Raw genomic sequence first — 18,313 nt, forward strand, 5'->3', positions numbered from 1 at the left:
AAAAAAAAAAAAAAAAAGAAAGAAAAGGATCAGGGCAACCCCACAGAGGCCCAGAATCTTCACTTTTGCTGTGGTTTTCAAAAAGTATAAAAAAAGATGTTAAAACCTACAATTTTTTTTAACTGAGCACTTAAATGTGCTAATATTTTGCCTCTTTTTTGGCCGTAGAATCAAGAAAGTCAAGGTGAACGGTTCCCCACCATCCTCCAGGCCAGGGGCAATGAGAAGAGGGTCACACTTGACCTGGGTCTCCAGCTGTGACCAAGACAGAGGGACAGCAGACAAACAGGGGCTACCTCTCCTGGCATATGGGGTGAACGGGGTGTCATCACTACACAGCCAGACACTCATCTAGGCCGCCCCTTGCCGGCACGGGGAGGGTGGCGACACGAGGGACGGATCCGCGCCTGGTACAGCCAGGCTCCCTCCAGGGAGCTGCAGTCTGAGCCCAGCACACTGCAGAGGGGGTGACCACACCCCCAGACAACCCCACAAACCAGGAATCCGGTGGGTCCAGGGAGCACAGCGTCCAGCCGAGTCTGACGGTGTCCGTTCCGACACACACAGCCACCTGGTGACTCAGGATCGAGAACAGCAAAGCCTTTCAGACAACAGCAGCAGAGCACTCACACGGCAATCCGACATGAACCCACGGGAAGGACAGTTTCCGCTACGTGCCCAGAATGGCAGAGAAAGGGCAGCAAGGAGACTACACTCTCTGCCGTGTCCTCTGGGCCTCCTAGCCTGAGCAGGTGGGCTAGCCCGAGGTCAATCACAGACACAGCTCTCCCTACGAAGCTGCCCGCTCCCCACAGCACGAAGTGCGCTACTCAAGAATTCTGGGCCATGTGCCTAAGAACCATTTTCGTCTTCCTTTTATGTCTGTGACACCTCACGGAGCCCATTTCTTACTTTCTAAATCCATTCTTCCAGAACCGCATCGCACTCTCAGACAGTTTTACAAAACCAGACGTACTAAAACACAAAAGCCTGTCTGGTTTTGTTCCTTTTAAAAAGCAAAGCCCGTTTCCTCTCACTCATCGGGGCTCTCGTCCCCCTCCCTCCCCCAACACAGTCAACGTGAAGCAGGCCTTCAGAGCAAAGCCCTAGAAACAAACCACTCCTTGCACGTTTCCAAAACTCAAACTCCCAGCCCAGCATACAAACCCAGGTCCTAGGGGCCCAGGTCTCACCTCCTGCTGCTCCCGCACCCCCGGCACGCCCACCCCACATGACCAGCACGGTTAACAACTTCCCTGGGCACCCCCAACATGTACAGAAACACGGACAGATGAGAGTCACCCACACAACCACAGCTCACACAGCCCGGAGCAGACACAGGTCCGCGGGCGCGTCTAGCACCGGACCAGACAGGGCTTGCAGACCAGAGCCCGGGGCCGGTCGGGAGTTGCTGTGTCGGCCTCATGTGTCGGGAGAGCAGGAGACGCCACGTACCTGCTGTGTGCTTCTCTGGGACTGCAGGCTGGACTGGAGTCGCCGCAGCAGGGGGGCACCGTTCCGCGACAGCCTTTTGAGCAGCCAGTAGCTGTGGGCTCTCTCAACGAACTGCTTCTTCCGCTGGATGGCCACCTGATTCGCAATCCTATTTAATCTAAAACACGGAAAACTCAAGAGTTTAGCTTTAAAGGAGCACATGAACATGTTTTCATCGTGGAAACTAGAAAGAACGGGGTCACTTTTCACAAGCCAATGTCCATACTTGATGGTCCATGCTCAGCCCTCCGGCCGTCCATGGTGCACAGGACCAGGCCGACCTCCAGCTACCCACAGTCACACCCGCTGTTAGCCACGCGAGTGTCTACCAGAGACACTAGACACGGAAAAGGAAAATACACTGAGCGAAGCTCTCACTTCCTTCCACGTTACGCCGACCACACCCAGGTCCGTGAAAAGCTGCTGCACCAGGTGGGGTGAGGAGGGCACTGGTCCCCCTCAGTCACCGCAAGAGGGAAAGAGATGGGACGGCAGAGGTCAGGGCTGCAGACAGAGCAGCTGCTCCTTACTAGCATGACCACGGGCATCTGCAAGTCGCAGGACACAGCTTCCCTTCAGGGACTATAAAACGCACGGGGTTTGTGAAAACACCTGCAAAGAGGAGAATCATCATCTAAAAACCCCAAAAGGTGAGCCGGAGAGCGTCCCCATCCCTGTCACTATCCTCCCTGCTGAAACAAAGCAATGATCCATCAATATGCCTCACAAAGACACTGAAAGAGAACATAAACTCAACCATAAACTAAGAATTTAACAAAAACACAAACGAAACAAGAGATGCCTCACTGTATACCCAACATCAAAATGTCAGGACGAAACCAAGGAATTTTAAGACCAAATTCTGAAGAGTGTAAGTCTTAACTTTTACAAAACGATCCATGATCATGACAGCCAGAACCCCCAGCCCCGTCATGTCCAGCCCCAGCTCCTTTCAAGATTGTTCCAAGCCCTGCTGCCAGTCAGCCTGCCCACTTCTGAAGGGCACGCCTCCCACAGGGCTGTCCTGCTTCAGGTGTCCGCGAGACCTCACTCCACGCGCAGAACCAACACGGCCTCTCATGGCAAGGCACAGCTCGAGTGTCTGTCCTGCAAAGGGACTCGATACTGAGGAACTGACAGAGGGGGCAGCTCCATGCCAGACACAGCCAGGCTTTGCCAGAAAAGCCCCATGAGACCCTAGAGAAGATGCCAAGAGCTTGTGTGGGCAGGTGCAGAACCCATGCTCAAGTCTGTCCACAGCCTGCCCGTGAGCACGGGGCCGTGGGTCTGCACATCCGAGGACCCTGGCTCACACGGCCTCTGCAGGAGGCAGGGGTAGGACACCTGTCGCAGCGCCCACGAGCTTCTCCAGCGCGGCAGAAGGTGCTGGGGAACGCCTGGATTCTGCACGAAGCTCCTCGGCAGCAGGCGTGGCTGTGCTGGTCCTGGGCACTGCCAGTGCTGACTCTGGCGGGGCCTCGTTTGTTCGTCTGTCTGACCGTTCGCAACTGAGGCACGATCCAGGTGCAGTAAGGAGCACGAACCTGAACGCGGACGGTTCGGTGGATCTCCCCGCCTGCAGACAGGTGTTTCAACGCAAGGACACACTCAGCTATTTCAACAGTGAAATGAGGCAATGTGAACAGAAGAACTTCTTAACAATTTGAAGTTCAAGGAAACGCTGTTTGACGACACGCTTATAAATACAGACTTTGAACCTCATGAAACAAGCCACCATCTCTTCAGCGTCTGGATCTCTGAGCCACGAACAGCTCACAGACATAAGCAACACGGCTTTGATGAAAATGGATTTCAAGGTGTCCTAGAGTATTTACAGAAAAGCCGCATTCCACTGAGCTGACTCTCCTTCACCAGCTGCAATGAGTCCCGAAGGAGCAGGGTGGGCAGAGCACCCAGGCACCCACCACGCACCTTGTCGGACACACAGCACCTCCCAGGAAGCAGCAGGGCCCATGCTGAGCATGCCCGCATCAACCCTGCACTCACCCAGCCCAACCACCGAGCAGAGGGAGGGCAAAGGAACGTGCTAAACCACAGCACAGACAGGCCAGCCACACAAGCCTGGCCAAGGGTCAGGGGCCCAGGGGACCCGCGGCAGGACGGGGACCCAGCTACTCCAAACGGACAGAGACCAAAAGGGACCTTTACGAAAGCAGACACAGAGCAGACTCGTGTAATTTTAAAGGTATGGCACACCCCGGTGTTCAGGAAGAGGGTAAAAAGGTGAGTTCCACACAGGTGAGGACAGTGGGAGTCCTGGGGACAGGAAGGGCTGCAGGAAGGGCTGGGGGAGGGGGCAGCCAGATTCTGTCTTCTCAAGCACATGGCAGTAACAAGGGGAGGGGCAGAGGGAGAGAGAGAATCCCAAGCAGACTCCCCACTGAGCAGGGAGCCCGACGCAGGGCTCTATCTCAGGACCCTGAGATCACCACCTGAGCTGAAATCAGTTTAGGTGCTTAACTGACCGCACCACCTAGGTGCCCTTTAAATATTTTTTTAAAAATACAGTATTTGCCAAAGGTATATAAAAGGATTAAAAGATTGATTTTCTCAAGCCTATCTGAATATATCTCATACACAAAGTGCGTTCAAATGAAAAATAACCAGGCTTCTGGAGAAACTGAGGGAGGGCCCCACAGGTCGATTGGTAAAACAGAAATTTGTGACTTTGGCTTATAATTTGGCACAAAATGTTTTAAACTGAGTACCTGCTATGATAAAACTGCTTTTACACAATCTACTTACATCCGCGATCAAGATGCAGGTCCACGTCCACAGCAAAAAAAACCAGGAAGAGGATTAAGGGAGAGCGTGTCTCATCAGAGCAGCAAGGACATCCATCCATGAACCAGTCATCTTCGCAAAGCCCTGCTTCCTGAAGACATGCACCCAGCACACGCCCTCACGCGGAAGGAGCTTCAAGCCAAGCAGCATCTGTCTGCTCGAGGGCATGCTGGGAACGGCAGCCCCATCGGATGAGGAAGAAACCTTGACACTCCAGGCCCAGCGATGGTGGTGGCGGGACAGCGGTTGGCCCCGAGGGCTGGGGGGGAGGACACAGAGGCACACAGCCCGACTACCCAGATTTCACTCAATTCACTTTCGGGAACGATAAACCTCGTAACTTGTGCCTGTTCTAGATATTCCAAAAATTACACCTTTCACCTATTTGATCTTAGGGTCAAAAACGCTGGCTTTCAACTCAAAAATGTGGGAGGTGGTACACTGCTTTTCAAAATTATTTTGGTGGGTTATATCCAAAATGCCTTAGAAAAGAGAACAGCTGACTCTATAACATGCTAAACACCCCAGTCAGGGAAGTCGGGAAGCCGGCCACAGGACCTGTGCTCACAGGACCTGTGCTCACGGCACGTCACCACTCCCGCCACCGCCACCTCGGCTCCACGCCACGGAGGGCGTGCCGTTGGCTCAACACCCACAACACCCACGAGTTTCACATCACCACGCTGTCACCTGAAACAGACAACACTGTCTGTCAAGGACAACCAAACAAGCAACACCTAGTGAAATGGAAACAGGAAGACATGAGGAGCCACCTGTGCCGCTCTCGGAGAGACTGGTGAGCGAGCTCTGGGGAGCCCTGCCCAAGGAAGCAGGAGGACAGACACGGCCTGAGTGTGGAGGGGACAAACAACCGGAAATCAGTTAAAAATGAGATTCACAAAAGCGGAGATGGGAAACCCACACAGAGAAAAACACAACCTCCCAAAACTGGCTTCAGAAGCACAAAGAAAACCTCAATACATTCATAGTAATGATTTTAGGAACAGAATCAATAGTCTAAAATTCTCCTCCTACCCCCAAAAGGAAAGGAAAAAAGACCATTTCTCAGAAGAGGGGTGCCACTAGCAGACCAGGCAACCTCCTGCCAACAGCTGGGGAGACGGCAGGTGCAGCCCATCCCAAGGAGACCGCCGCCCCAACACGCGGGCAGCAGGGACACAGGGAAAGGCCAAACTCACTTGCGAATATACACACAAAACTGAAACAAAACAAGTCCATGTGGGTGTAAAATGACACCACCCACCATGAGCAAGTGGGTCTGTCCCAGGAAGGCAAAGTAGTGGTCTTGAGATTCCAAGTCCTATAAAGAGAACTCACAGACCAACGGATAAGAGGGCAGACTGTGACTATCTCAAAAAATGTGGAAAAGCAACAGGTGAACCACGACGCACAACTCACACCGAGGAGCGAGGGTCCTGCCAGCAGGGCTGGACCCCGAGACCCAGAGCAACAGGCGCAGGGGAGATGCTGCTCGAGACCAGAACCCACACGAGCGTGCCCACCCTCCCCGCTCCCACGAGAACTGTAGAGGATGTTCTTTTTTCTTTTTAAAGATTTCGTTTACTAATTTGCCAGAGAGAGAGCGAGCGAGCGCAAGACAGCGCACAAGCAGGGGGAGCAGCAGAGGGAGAAGCAGGCTTCCCACCGAGCAAGGAGCCGGATGCCGGACTCAATCCCAGGACCCTGGGATCATGACCTGAGCGGAAAGCAGACACCTCACCGACTGAGCCACGCAGGTGTCCCTACAGAGGATATTCTTGCCAATGGAAACGAGAGGAAAATTTAAGGACCAGATGTGGACAGCCTTCATGGGGGGAGAAAAGTATAAAACATTACTGAGTGACCTCAAAGATTTAAATAAGAGACACTCAACACTAAGCAGGCATAGCAAGAAAAAGACAAGACATAAAAAGTATACAAATCGCTTGCAAATTGGTCTGTAGATTCCATGGAATTTCCGAATTCCCAAGAAGGTCTGCCAAGAAACCTGACAAGATGACTCTAAAACTTACACAAAGGGACCACAGGTGAGCAAGAACCCCACGTGTGTGAAGAAGCTACTAGGCCGCAGGAGGCCAAGGAAGCTGGCCTGCGGCTGGGAGAGCAGTTACGGACCTCTAGGGAGAGGAGGAATGACTCAGTCAATGATGAGAGAAAAAAATGGTTATCCACACCGAAAAATTAAAGAAACTCATCCCCAAGTGACTGAAGACATGGACGTGAGGGACACAGATTCAACAAGTGACCAAGGCCTTGACACACACGCTGGGACACTTTGGGGAACAGTGGCCCACCCTGGGGGCTGACCCTGAGCAGGGAGGCCAACCACAGCCAAGGCATAGCCATTAAATCGAGAGAGACTGGTCGGCACTGAGGCCTGAGGAGATGGCGGGACACGGACAGGGAAGGCCATTTGAAAGTGCCAGCACCAAGGCAAAGATGTCCACTCCCACCCTATCAAATCAACTCTGGGCTGGCAGTCCTGGCCTGCACTGGGCCTGGATAAAAGACAGGAAAAACTAACAGACAGAAAAGCCCGCCCACACCATTGTTTCCTCACATACTGTCCACAAAAATAATCTAATAAACTATAAAGCATTGTATCAATCTAAAAAAAAACCCTGCATCTCTACAAATAGAAAAAAAAAAAAAACCCAACTTGAAAAAACACACTACTTACAATACTCCATTTTTTATGAGACCACCACGAACTCTTGCAAGACCTGAAAACAGCCCCCACGCGCAGCGAGGCGGGCCTGCTCGCATGCCGTGGAGTCCAGGTTTCCTGCAGGGATACGCGCAAGAAGTAGGCCTGGGCCCGCATGTGGGGAGGGCGACCCAACAAAGGGTCAGCCCTATGCAGATCAGGGCTCTGTAGGGACACCACATGCTCGTCAGGCAGGGCGGCCAGAGGTGCAGGGATGGGGCTTGAGTGCTGGAAGCCGTGGGGTCAGAACTGGGCCGCTGGCCGGCCGTGGTGGGGAAGACACAAAACCAGACAGAAGGGCTACGGACTGCTGGAGGGGATACGGGAGAGCGGCAAGACCGCGGGGAGGAGGGAGAGAGGTGGCCTCAGACCAGACCCAGGACGCACACGTCGCACAGGAAAAGACAGTAAGATGAACAAAGTTCCGTTCATCAAGACACCAGGACATTATGGTTGTGTTAAGAATTCTTACCTGTTCTCAGGGGTGCCTGAGTGGTTCAGTCAGTTAGGTGTCTGCCTTCAGCTCGGGTCATGGTCTTGGGGTCCTGGGATCAAGTCCCACATCTGGCTCCCTGCTCAGTGGGGAGTCTGCTTCTCTCTCCCTCCCTCTCTCTCGCTCTCAAATAAGTAGAATTCTCACCTGTTCTCTACACAGACCCGTTACTGGAGGAGATGAGGACGGAAAGAAAGGGACAGGCAAGGGAGACCTCCGGGTGCAGTAACTGTTGGAGGGGGCTCCGGATTTCCAAAGCTGGAGTCTTTTTACAGACATAATTACAAACAAGACGAGAAGCCGAGGGGAGGAGACACGCGTGCGATGAGCACAGCAGAGCCACCTCGCCGCGCGGGCACGCCAGGCGGAGGCCTCCTCAGCCACAGGGACACGCACAGCGCCGCCCCCGCCCCAGGCTGCAACTGAGACACACCAGCTCGCGCTGAAGGCAGCGCGCCAGGACCCAAGAACACCCGGCTCTGAAGCGAGCCAGGGAAACTCCCACACGAGCAGCATGGTCCTCTGCGATGCCACCGGCCCACCTCCAGACCCACGGCAACACCAGGAGACGCAACCCGTGACAGCACGGTCCTCAAGGTCAGTGCGTAACCAGCAGCAGACCGTGTGCGCCCAAGTGCAGAGAAACCAGAATATGAACTGGAGGAACCCACCCCAATTCACGACTGGCTGCCGTGAGGGGTGGGCTAACGGGACTGCAGGGCCCAAAAGGGACTTGGGAGCGCTCCTTTAATGTTCAGCACCACCTCTGAAGAGTGGGGTTTTAGACCCCACCCTCCCCTCGTAACACCTTCTCAAGTGTCCTGAGTCTTTACGACGGGCACAACTTGCTTCTGAACAGCTCAAAGGTCAGATGGAGGTCAGGGTGGCAAGAGTGAAATCCAACCCCTCCAACCTGAAATGGCCGGAATTTGCCTTGGAAGGGAGGTGGTTGTGCACACACGGCTCCCAGGAGTTCCATGCAGGTCACGTCCCCTCCACACCCTTCTCAGGACTCCGGTCACAGAACAGAGAGGTGGCTGGGGCACGTGTGTCACCCAAGGCAAGGCAGCCGCCTGCAGCTACCTAACCAAGGGCCGAGTTCCCCGAGGTCAGGTCGATGACGACAGCCAGCTGGGCCACCATGCTCACCTCCCACCTGTCCAGGTCCTACTGCAAAGCACAAAGAGAGGGGAAGGGAAAGATCCCGCTGAGGAGAAGCTGGAGGGACAGCTAAGGCGGACACCCGTTTCCAGCCCTCTCAGGGAAGAGAGCCCACAGGCGGGACACCTAGCCACTGTGAAAAGGAGTCAGGCGGCCGCACGGCCTCCAAGGTTCTCCCAGACCGTGGGCTGGATGCCGGGAGAACACAAACGCAGAAATCGTCCCACGGAGGCGCCAGTAACACTGTGGTCACCAGGGAGTGGGGGATGTCACTCCCTCCAGGTGAGGGACACATGGCACCTCTGTGGACACCAGACAAACCCAAAACAAGGCTCACTCTGCTCAGGTACAAGGGGCTGTCTTCTCCAGAACTAGCCCACAGGGGGGTAGCTTTGGAAGCGTCCAGATCCCAGCAGGATCACCCAACAGGACAGGTCCCGAATGGAGGCCCTGCTTCACTGCTGCTCACCCAGAGGTCGGTCCCATCCTTGGAGATGTGCGGGGGGACATGTGGGCCTACTCCGTGTGCCAGGCAAATGGGACGGCACATTAGTAAGAGAAGACTCGGTAAAGACGATGTGGGCGTTTCTCTCCCTATTTTTGCAACATTTTATAAATTTAGAGTTATTTCCAGATAAAAAATTGAAATAATTACCCTCAACCCGGGCCTATGGAGGGCATTCCCTCGTGACGCCTCCAACAGCACTCCAACACCGTCCATCCGTCTACCGTGGCGGGCAGGTATGGGCTCCAAGTGCACAGCACACAGATTTTGCCCCTCATCAGCCCAGGTAACACCGTGGCTGGAGCAGTGGTGAGACAGTGTGGCAATTACCCACTGCCAGGATTACAGAAAACTTCTAGTAAGTTTCAATCCTCTTTCTGCCAAAATAAGCAAATACAGTGAATATAAACAGAAATGACAAAATTCACTACTCTGGCAGGTTCCTCCCATGGACTGAGCACCTGGGAAGCTCGGGGGAGAGACCCAGACCCAGTGGGACGGTGAGGATGCAGGCGTGCTGAGCACAGCGGCTCCCTGCAGAGACCACCACCAACCAGAGCACCCCGGGGGGGAGGGGCCCAACGGCGGGAGGGGCTGCACCGGGCATGGGCCCAGGTGCCCTGATGCTTGCGTGACCGTGGCCGTGGCCCGTGGCCCACGGCACCGCACTCACAAACACTATGTTTCACTCACTAAGCTCACTAAACTCGAGACTCCGGGAGGAGCCGGCGACACACGCACCGTGAGGCGCCCAGGTGCTCCAGCTCTCGTTCTCTTCACCTCGGCTCTCTGGTCAAAACAAATCTGCTCGCCAGCTGCAACGTACCCTGCGCCTCCCCCAGCCTCCCGGGAAGAGAGCCCTGGAGGGCTGCACGGCCTGCGGAGGACACACTCCCAGGATGAGACCCCCAGCCCCTCAACCTGAATTCAAACCAAGGAAACCAGAGGTCAGGGTAGGTGGGAACGAGAATATTCCAAGAGCACTTGGAAGCCCACACTCCAGTACTTCCTAAATGGCCGGACACAAACACTAGCAGCCTGCTTTTCCACAGAACACACAACGCGCAACCTGCAGGTTTACTTCTCGGTTTGGTTTTTAACGCTTCTTCCCAAAGCAGCCGCTGCTTTAGACCCCACGCAGGCCCTTCCCTGAGGACCCCACGCCGGCAAGGGCGCCACGTCCAGAGGGTGGCAAACACAGGGTCCACGCAGCTGTGGGGTGGCCAGGGCTCCCACCTTGCCAGAAGGGCCAAGCCAGCGCTCCTCTCCCCAAACCATGGCCCTACAGAACTTTTCTCAATTATAGTCAAATTAACTGCCAGAAACATGGCAAAAAAGACATACGAAGCTCAAGTCCAGACTTTCTGCAGTTATATTCAACAAGCGTAAGATGTCTCTGTCAAATGGCTAAGTACTCAGTCTCCCCTGTCTGTCCAATCTGGCTTCTGGTCAGCAGGAGGGCACTTGCCAGGGATGCCCGAGTTAACTGAGCTGTGGACCCAATCCTCCATCTCATCGTTAACTAACAGCTTATTAGGTGTGCACGCGCCCTGAGCCATGCACACGTAAATGGCCCAAGCGTCTGGGTACCAAGCTGGTACCCAGACCGACACAGCGGATCAGCCTCTGTTCATCAGAGGCCATTGTCCTCCACAAATAAAGAGCAGCACCCAGCAAAGAGCAACAGGAGAGAGAGCGCCGGGGCTCCGGGGCAGCTCTGAGAAAATTCAACTACTCCAAGGCAGCTAGAAGGCCACAACTCTCCGAGTCCCTCCTTCTGGCCTGTCGCCCTCTCTCCAGTGCCCACCTCCACTGGTCCCTCCCCACCCCCCCACCAAGAAGCAGCACGGAACAATGAGGAACCAGAGAAGGGTCTCATCAGAAGAGCAGCTACTCAAGAAAAGGCACCACTCAGAACAGAAAAAGGCCTCTAACAGCACAAAGCGTTGATTTTTCCTGGAAGGCAAGCAAAAAGGGAGGAGATGGAATTTCCTCTCTAGACTTGACTTTTTCTATCTTCTGCAGTTTCATATCGTTTCTATGTTAGAAAAATATTGTAATGAAAGTAAGTGATGGAGACAAGACAGACAAGGACGGGCACAACTCAGACCTTGGAACAACACTTGAAGAACTCTGTGGCTGCCCGCCACACTGATGGCGGGACCCTCCCAGGCAGAGCGTGGAGCAGCGCAAGGACCCCGCCAGACTCCACCCAGCCCACCCGAGGCAGAGCACAGCACTCCACCGATCCACCCTCCACCGGCGCCTCCCGCACGCTTCCTAGGAGCAGGGCCGCCAGACCAGACACACCTCAGGCCATGGCTTCAGGGTAGTGAGAGTAGTGTCTGGCAAGCCCGGCCCACCGCAGCACCTGCCCTGACAACCCACAGAGTGGTCCAAACACGGACTACCCACTGGCTAAGGGTGGCTGGGAGATCTAAAAAAGGTCTCCCAAAGTCTGAGCAACCCAGACGGCACGGCCACAAACCCTAACCCAGGTCCATCTTTGGTCTCTGCTCCAAAGTGAAGTAATAGTTTATTCCTAAATTAGAAAAAGAAAAAAACCAAACACGGGCCAGACTACACCTTCGGTACGCGGTTCAGCCACATCACCTGCTCTGAAGTACTCAGGTCCAAAGCATGAGTTTTCTTCTCGGTCAGGCCTGGTCACCTGAGACCTTTGAGTGCCCACGTTCTCCAGCTGCAAATGCTTTTTCCTGCAAATGGCCTAGCAGCCCCCAGCCCAGTCCCTCGTCAGCACCCTCGTGGGGAGCATGTAACCCCATGGTGCTGGGCACAGAGAAGCAAGCACATTGCACTTCTGGCTTCTCAATCTGTTAGGTCGCGTTTTTTTCCTTTCATTTACTTCGGGGACAGTAAAGCTAAAAGTTTTAGGGCTCTTCAACAGAAGCTCCTGATGCAAATCTCGCGCTTTCTGCCCCACAGGTAGAAATGCAAGTAAAACTATCTTTTAGGGGCGCCTGGGTGGCACAGCAGTTGAGCGTCTGCCTTCGGCTCAGGGCGTGATCCTGGTGTTGTGGGATCGAGCCCCACATCAGGCTCCTCTGCTGCGAGCCTGCTTCTTCCTCTCCCACTCCCCCTGCTTGTGTTCCCTCTCTCACTGGCTGTCTCTATCTCTGTCAAGTAAATAAATAAAAAATCTTTAAAAAAAAAACAAAACAAAACTATCTTTTAAAAAGTCTAGCTGACTGATCTGCGCAAAGATACGCTGGTTTTGACAGTGTTTTTTTCTGGATACGAGGGACGAGCACTTTTACTCACTTCTGTCTGAATGTACTGATTCTATAACAAGTATGTACTGTTCCACAAAATTTCATTTGCAGAAAAAAGTCATACATCTAATTCTTTTTTTTTTTTTAAGATTCATTTATTCTAGAGAGAGAAATTGTGTGCACGGTAGGAGGGGAACAGGAAGGGAAGCAGACTCCCTGCTGAGCATGCAGCCCGATGTGGACCCGGATCCCAGGACCCTGAGATCAGGACCTGAGCCGAAATCAAGAGTCGGACGCTTAACCAACTGAGCCCCCCAGGAGCCCTTACTTCTAACTCTTCAGAGATGCTAAGTGCTTACTCTCTCGGGAGAAGACAGTCTTCTAATTGACACATCCCACTACATCTTACAACCTCCTAAGTGAGCTTGACGCAACTCGTGACATGTTAAAACCAAACTACACTGTTCAATCACAACGAACTGGTAGGCATGAATTCCTTCACATCACAGACACACAGGAAAACAACACAAAAAGTTAATATTCAATACGTTTAAGATAACTTTTACTTCTCGGTCGTTAAAATATCCCGCAAGTCTGTCACTCAGTCTGTAAGACGAGTAGGTTCTCTTCCCAGGGGACACACTTGCGTCCAGGCCCCAGCAGGTAGTGAGGCACAAGCTGCTCCCAGGAGCACAGCGATGTGCACCTCGACCTCACCGTCTCAGGGCCGTCTCCTGCACACACTGCCTGAAAGCCCCACGCCCATCCTCAAAGCTCAACAAGCGTGTGAGTGAGCGTCCGCTCCCCCCCACTCAGGCTCTGCTATCAGAGCATGAAGTCACCCCTCACCTTCTCAACAAAATACAAAGAGCAAGTCAGCCACAGGAGGGACAGGCAAAGAGAAGGAAACAAGTTCAGGGACAAGAGCAGACACAGCTGCATGGGGACTGGCCCCTGGAACATGTGTAAGAGCAAGGCAGGGCCTGACCCCACCACTGTGAACCCACCGAACCACTGAGGACCCCCCCACCACAACCACAGTGGGCCCCATCCCCCCAATCACTGTGGACCTCCCCCCCCCCACACCATCGCTGTGGGTTGCTCTAAGCTGGAGAGCCCTACGCTGACCAGGCAATATTCACACCATGAAGGAAAGGGTCAGGAAACCCAGAAAGGCTGTCACACAACAGGAAGGAGACCAGGGCCTCCGTCTACAAAGTTCCTGGCAGCCCCGCTCTGATCTCCACTCGTCACTTACCCTCCCCTTCATTTTACAAGAAATTATTCTTAAAATGCCACAAGGCTCCCAAAGTTGGTGGAGGAGCAAGCGAGGAACAGCATTTTATCGCATCAAAGGTGGTGGCGCCAGGGCCCCAGACCCTAATTCCTGCAGTCGGAAGCTATGGGCTCCGAGGTCCTTGTAGCTCAGAGGAGAAGGACCATTAGAGAGCCAGGTCAACAGAAAGCTCCAAGATCCCCAGCTGGCACTCCCCTGTCCCAGGCTCCCCCTCCATCCCACGCTTGCGTGCACTCACCTCTGAGGGGGGATGTAGGGAGCACACACAGGCGGCAGGGCCGCACAGGGCTCACTCAGTGTCTTCTTAGCCTTTTTTGCTTTCTTCCTGACCTTGGACGTGGACCTGACCGCTTTGACAGAGCTCTCTTTTCGACAGACACCGTTTTTCATTTCGACATCCCCATAAATGTTCAGAGGCCTCCGTGTACAGCCCGGGGGCGTGTGGACGTCACAGTAAGCGGTCTTTCTGACGGAGAAGGTTGTGGCACCACCAGTGAGTTCTTTCACGGGCTCCATCTTCATGTAGAGGCCGGCCTTCTGGGCACACGTCACGTGGAAGGCGGTGTAGCAGTTCGCCTTGTGGCACTGGATACAGGCACCCACGCCCTTCTGCTTACAGAGGTAGCACGTCAGTTTCCACCTGGCCGGGGGGATGTTCCTCACGCCATCGATGGGCTCAATGAACACCGTGTTGGCAAAGCCAACCTCCGGGATCCACAGGGCACATACCACATGGCCCCAGCGGTCGTCATCTGTCTTTTTGAAGGCACCTCCCTTGTTTGGGCAGAGCACGCAGTCGGCGGGCCGGGCCCGGGACTGCAGGCAGTGTCGGCAGAGCCACTGGCCCTCGGGGATGTAAGGCACCCCGTAGCACTCCTGGTGCACCGCCAGGTTGCACATGTCACAGAAGAGAATCACGTTGCTGTTCTGGCACTCGCCGTCCATGCAGATACAGCACACGGCGTCCTCGTCGATCAGGGACTGCTGCTCCCCCTGCTTCTGGTTCTCGCAGTAGGACTCCTTTTCGAAGCGGTCCATCAAGAACTCAAACACGCTCTGTGACACGGCCGAGACGCAGTCACCCTTCCGCTTCTCGTTGACTATCTCCAGCCAGGCGTAGTCCTCCTCGTCCATGTCATACTCCACCTCGTTGTCCAGCTCCTCGGCCGACTTCTCGATGAACTTGTAGTACACCGGGGGTCGTCTGGGGGCGGAGGGCGGGCTGTACTCCACGATCCGCACCTTGGGCTCAGGAAGCGCGCTGGCCGATGCCAGTGGGCCGTGGGCACTGGGGAGGGCTTCATGTTTCTTTTTGACTCTGTTGTTTTTGTGGCGCTTAGTTCGTAAGCACACTGGGGGCCTCTCACTGTTCTCCTTATTGCTGTTGCACTCGCTCAGCTCTTGAGCAGTGAGGTCATCTTCTAATATGATCTCCAGGGGATCGAAAATGCTGATCCTGTGCAGGCGCCCCTCGATCTCGATCTCCACCATCCTCTGGGCTTGCGCGTAGGTCAGGGTCTCTCGCGTGGGGGAGTGCTTAGTACTGCACGGGGAGGAAGGGTGCCTCGCTGCAGCGCCGCGATGACATCGTCCTTTCCTCCTCATTTGGTACTGACTCCCTAAAACAGAGGCAGAGATAAAGTTAACTCCCTGCGGAAGATGCAAGACAAGAAAACCACCAAACACGCTGGGGGCAGAGCGAACCAACCAACTCAATCTAAATCAAAATGAAACTCCCAGCTCACATCTCTCCAAGGTTTCCAAAACCACTCATCCCAGGACTCATGATCGAATTTCATGGACTGCCTAGACCAGAAGACGCAACAAATAGGAAGGAGTGGCCTTTGAGAGGCACAAGTCCCTCTAGGCCACTCTGTGATTCCCACGGCTCGCCAGTCACCTTCCTGGACCCCGCTAACAGGTCACCAAGACGACTGCAGCATCCCTCCTTGAGGGGTCCCAGCCCTGAGCCCAGGAAAGCCCACACTCAGGGCTGGACTCCAGCAAGCATGGAGGTCATGACAGCAACGCGAGCATGCTCAGTGGCTGCCCACTCCTGGCCAACATTCCCCTTAACCAGCTCTTCCCCTGCCCTGCTGCTGCCCAGGAACACCCCTGCCAGCTGCCAGAAGCCTTGGCGGTCTGACCACAGTGGTCCATCCTCCCTGTCGACATGGCCTCCACACCATGTTGAGGCACAGGGCCACTAAGACATGCCAGGGCCAAAGTGGGGAGGCCCATACCGGTCTGGGGAGCAGTCTTTACCCCCAGGAGGCCCAACCCGGCTTCCAGAGGGCGTCAGCAGCAACCACCCCAGAAACCCCCACAGCGCAGCCAACCTGCCCCTTCCCCCCAGGGGTACTTCTCAGCTGCTGGTGCAACTATGGGGCCGGCCGTGCCCTCCTCATCACATACACCCAGACAACATGTGCAACGGTCCTTGAAGGGCATCTCTGCTCGCCCCCCACAGTGAGTGCCACCCCTGACCGCCACACACTGCCGCAGGGCCCCCGCCCTGGGGTTGCCAACAGTGGTTCAGGTGCCTGATAGCCTCACAGACGTTTACAAGAATTCGCTCTTTTCAGACCTCCACCATCTAACTCAGAATCTATTTTCAGTCTCCTTCACATGAAGACTCCTGACTCTGGACCACCAGCCATCAAGCAAGATGTCACCTTAGGAGCTGATAACAAGGACCTCTGACTCCTCCCTCCAAACCACCACATTTTACTGATAAGAAGCAAGATATCTTTTAAGAGACTGGCTCACAAATGAACGTCCCAAGCTGGAGCCCAGGCCCACTGTATATGTGGGGTGCCAAGACTAGGGAGCCCCCAGGAGCCTGAATCAAAGCCTCACAACAACCTAGCTGGTCTTGGGGAAAAGCCCTCAAAGAGCACTTGGTAAGTCCTGAGAGGCAATCCCAGCAGACCCTAAATGCACTTTTTAAGCAGACTTCAGATTTTTCTTCTCCTTTTGTCAAATAGAAATCCATGTTTTATGTTGAAACTTAACAGGAATTCCCTATAAAAACAAGCACAGAAAACACTGTGGCCAGCCGGAACCCAACTCACCTGCATGTCTGGAGTGTCCAGGTGCCCACTCAGCCCTGGACCACCCTGGACTGCCAGAATGGGCAGCCAAGCCCCCACCCAGCCAGCCCTGGACCAGCAATCCCTTGTGAAGGGACCTGGGTGCACCCCAAGGGTGTCAGCACCACAGCCTACAAGGAGGGGACCCTAATACCAGCAGGGACAAGGTCACATGTTGCTCCTGAGATGGGGCAGGAGCAACAATTGGCTACTCACCAGATTCAAAGCAAACATGTAATTTTCTCCTCTAGCCACAGCACCAAGCTCTAACTATAATCAGGCTTCAAAACCCACACTGTCCCAATGTGCCGGCACTTTAATCACTTTCTACAAGACGTTCATCTAACACTTACTGGTCACAGCAGCTTTATAATCTGAACACGTAACTGTGCTGGGGAAAGAGGGCGTTTAGGAGCACAGAGTGACCGACCGGCTCCTGTCCCATAGCCTCCCTACACCCACTGACTGTAACTGGCCACGAGGCCCCATCCACACTGGGCGCTTCCCTAGAGCAGCAAGCATTCCCACTGGGAGGTGGTCAGCAAGGACAACAAGTCAGCCCTTCCAGCAATAATTCAGTTACATCCACGCAGAAAAGCCGAGCGAGCCACAAGAGAGGAAGCCCGCACACCAACATCAGCTCACGTTTTCAATCAGTTCATTTCCTGCCTGGCTGGGGACAAGTCACATCCACTCCCCCAGCCTCTGCGGCCAACGGCACTCAGCTCGCAGGCTTGCGGGAGGACCGCCTGAGCCCCTGAGCCCCCGTGCTGCGTTCGGTGCCGGGCAGAGCAGCTTCGGAAATGCCACCCTGACTCGCCGCGGGCCCAAGCACCGGTGAAATTTCTGGACTGATGAAAACGTTCTCGATGGGCGTGGCGGTTTCCTGGGCGCACAGACTTGTGTCAAAACTCAACCGTGCCCTCACAGCAGTGCGCACACTGCTCTACACTCCGCCTCGGTAAAGCTGCTGCTTCTAAAAGGGGCAGCCAAGCGCGAGCGGAGCGCGTTTCCCACCGACTCTGCGCGCGGCGCCTGCCCGTGCCCGGCCACCCACCTACCACGAGCCGGCGAGCGCCAGATCCGCGAGGCTTGCCCAGGGCTCTCGGTTAGGAAACGTTTAAAGTCCGGCCCTATTGCAGGGAGTTTCCTGTCTTGGCAAAACAAACCGAGTGTATCTGTTACATAATGCGACCCGCTCGGGCACAATGAACGCTCCGGCCCGCGTTACCACGCCGTCTCTGAGGCAGAGGCCCGCGGTCGAGACGCGCGGCCGCTCCCCCAGCCCTTCCTGCCGCCAGTCACCGCGGCGGCCGGCACAGGGGGGCCGGGCGAGGACGAGCGCGGCCTCCCGGACACCCGGGCCCCGACACCGCGGCTCCCCGGCCTGCCCGGCCTCCCCGACACCCCGGCTCCTCGGCCTCCCTCCTCGGCCTCCCCGATCTCCCCGACACCCCGGCCTCCCCGATCCCCCTCCCCGGCCTGCCCTGCCTCCCCGATCTCCC

At 55.0% G+C, this 18,313-nt stretch overlaps 1 protein-coding gene across 7 annotated transcripts in view; it reads right to left on the reverse strand.

The window, feature by feature from the left end:
• The window catches only part of BRD1 (bromodomain containing 1), a 41,643-nt gene extending 23,542 nt beyond the window's left edge, over window positions 1–18,101 (reverse strand). For 2 of the 7 annotated variants that reach the window (XM_034643975.1, XM_034643974.1), the window contains exons 1-3: window positions 17,870–17,952; window positions 13,955–15,335; window positions 1,456–1,612 (exon numbers count right to left, since the gene is read on the reverse strand). In XM_034643975.1, coding sequence (XP_034499866.1) covers window positions 1,456–1,612; window positions 13,955–15,321 — 1,524 coding nt within the window. In that variant the 5' untranslated portion in view covers window positions 15,322–15,335; window positions 17,870–17,952. Of the gene's footprint in view, window positions 1–1,455; window positions 1,613–13,954; window positions 15,336–17,869 lie in introns of all 7 variants that reach the window. The other 5 variants (XR_004620783.1, XM_034643978.1, XM_034643973.1 and 2 more) reach the window with 5 other exon arrangements.
• Window positions 18,102–18,313: the final 212 nt, after the last annotated feature.

The sequence above is a fragment of the Ailuropoda melanoleuca genome, chromosome 15, assembly GCF_002007445.2.
Source record: "Ailuropoda melanoleuca isolate Jingjing chromosome 15, ASM200744v2, whole genome shotgun sequence".
Classification (NCBI taxonomy): domain Eukaryota; kingdom Metazoa; phylum Chordata; class Mammalia; order Carnivora; family Ursidae; genus Ailuropoda; species Ailuropoda melanoleuca.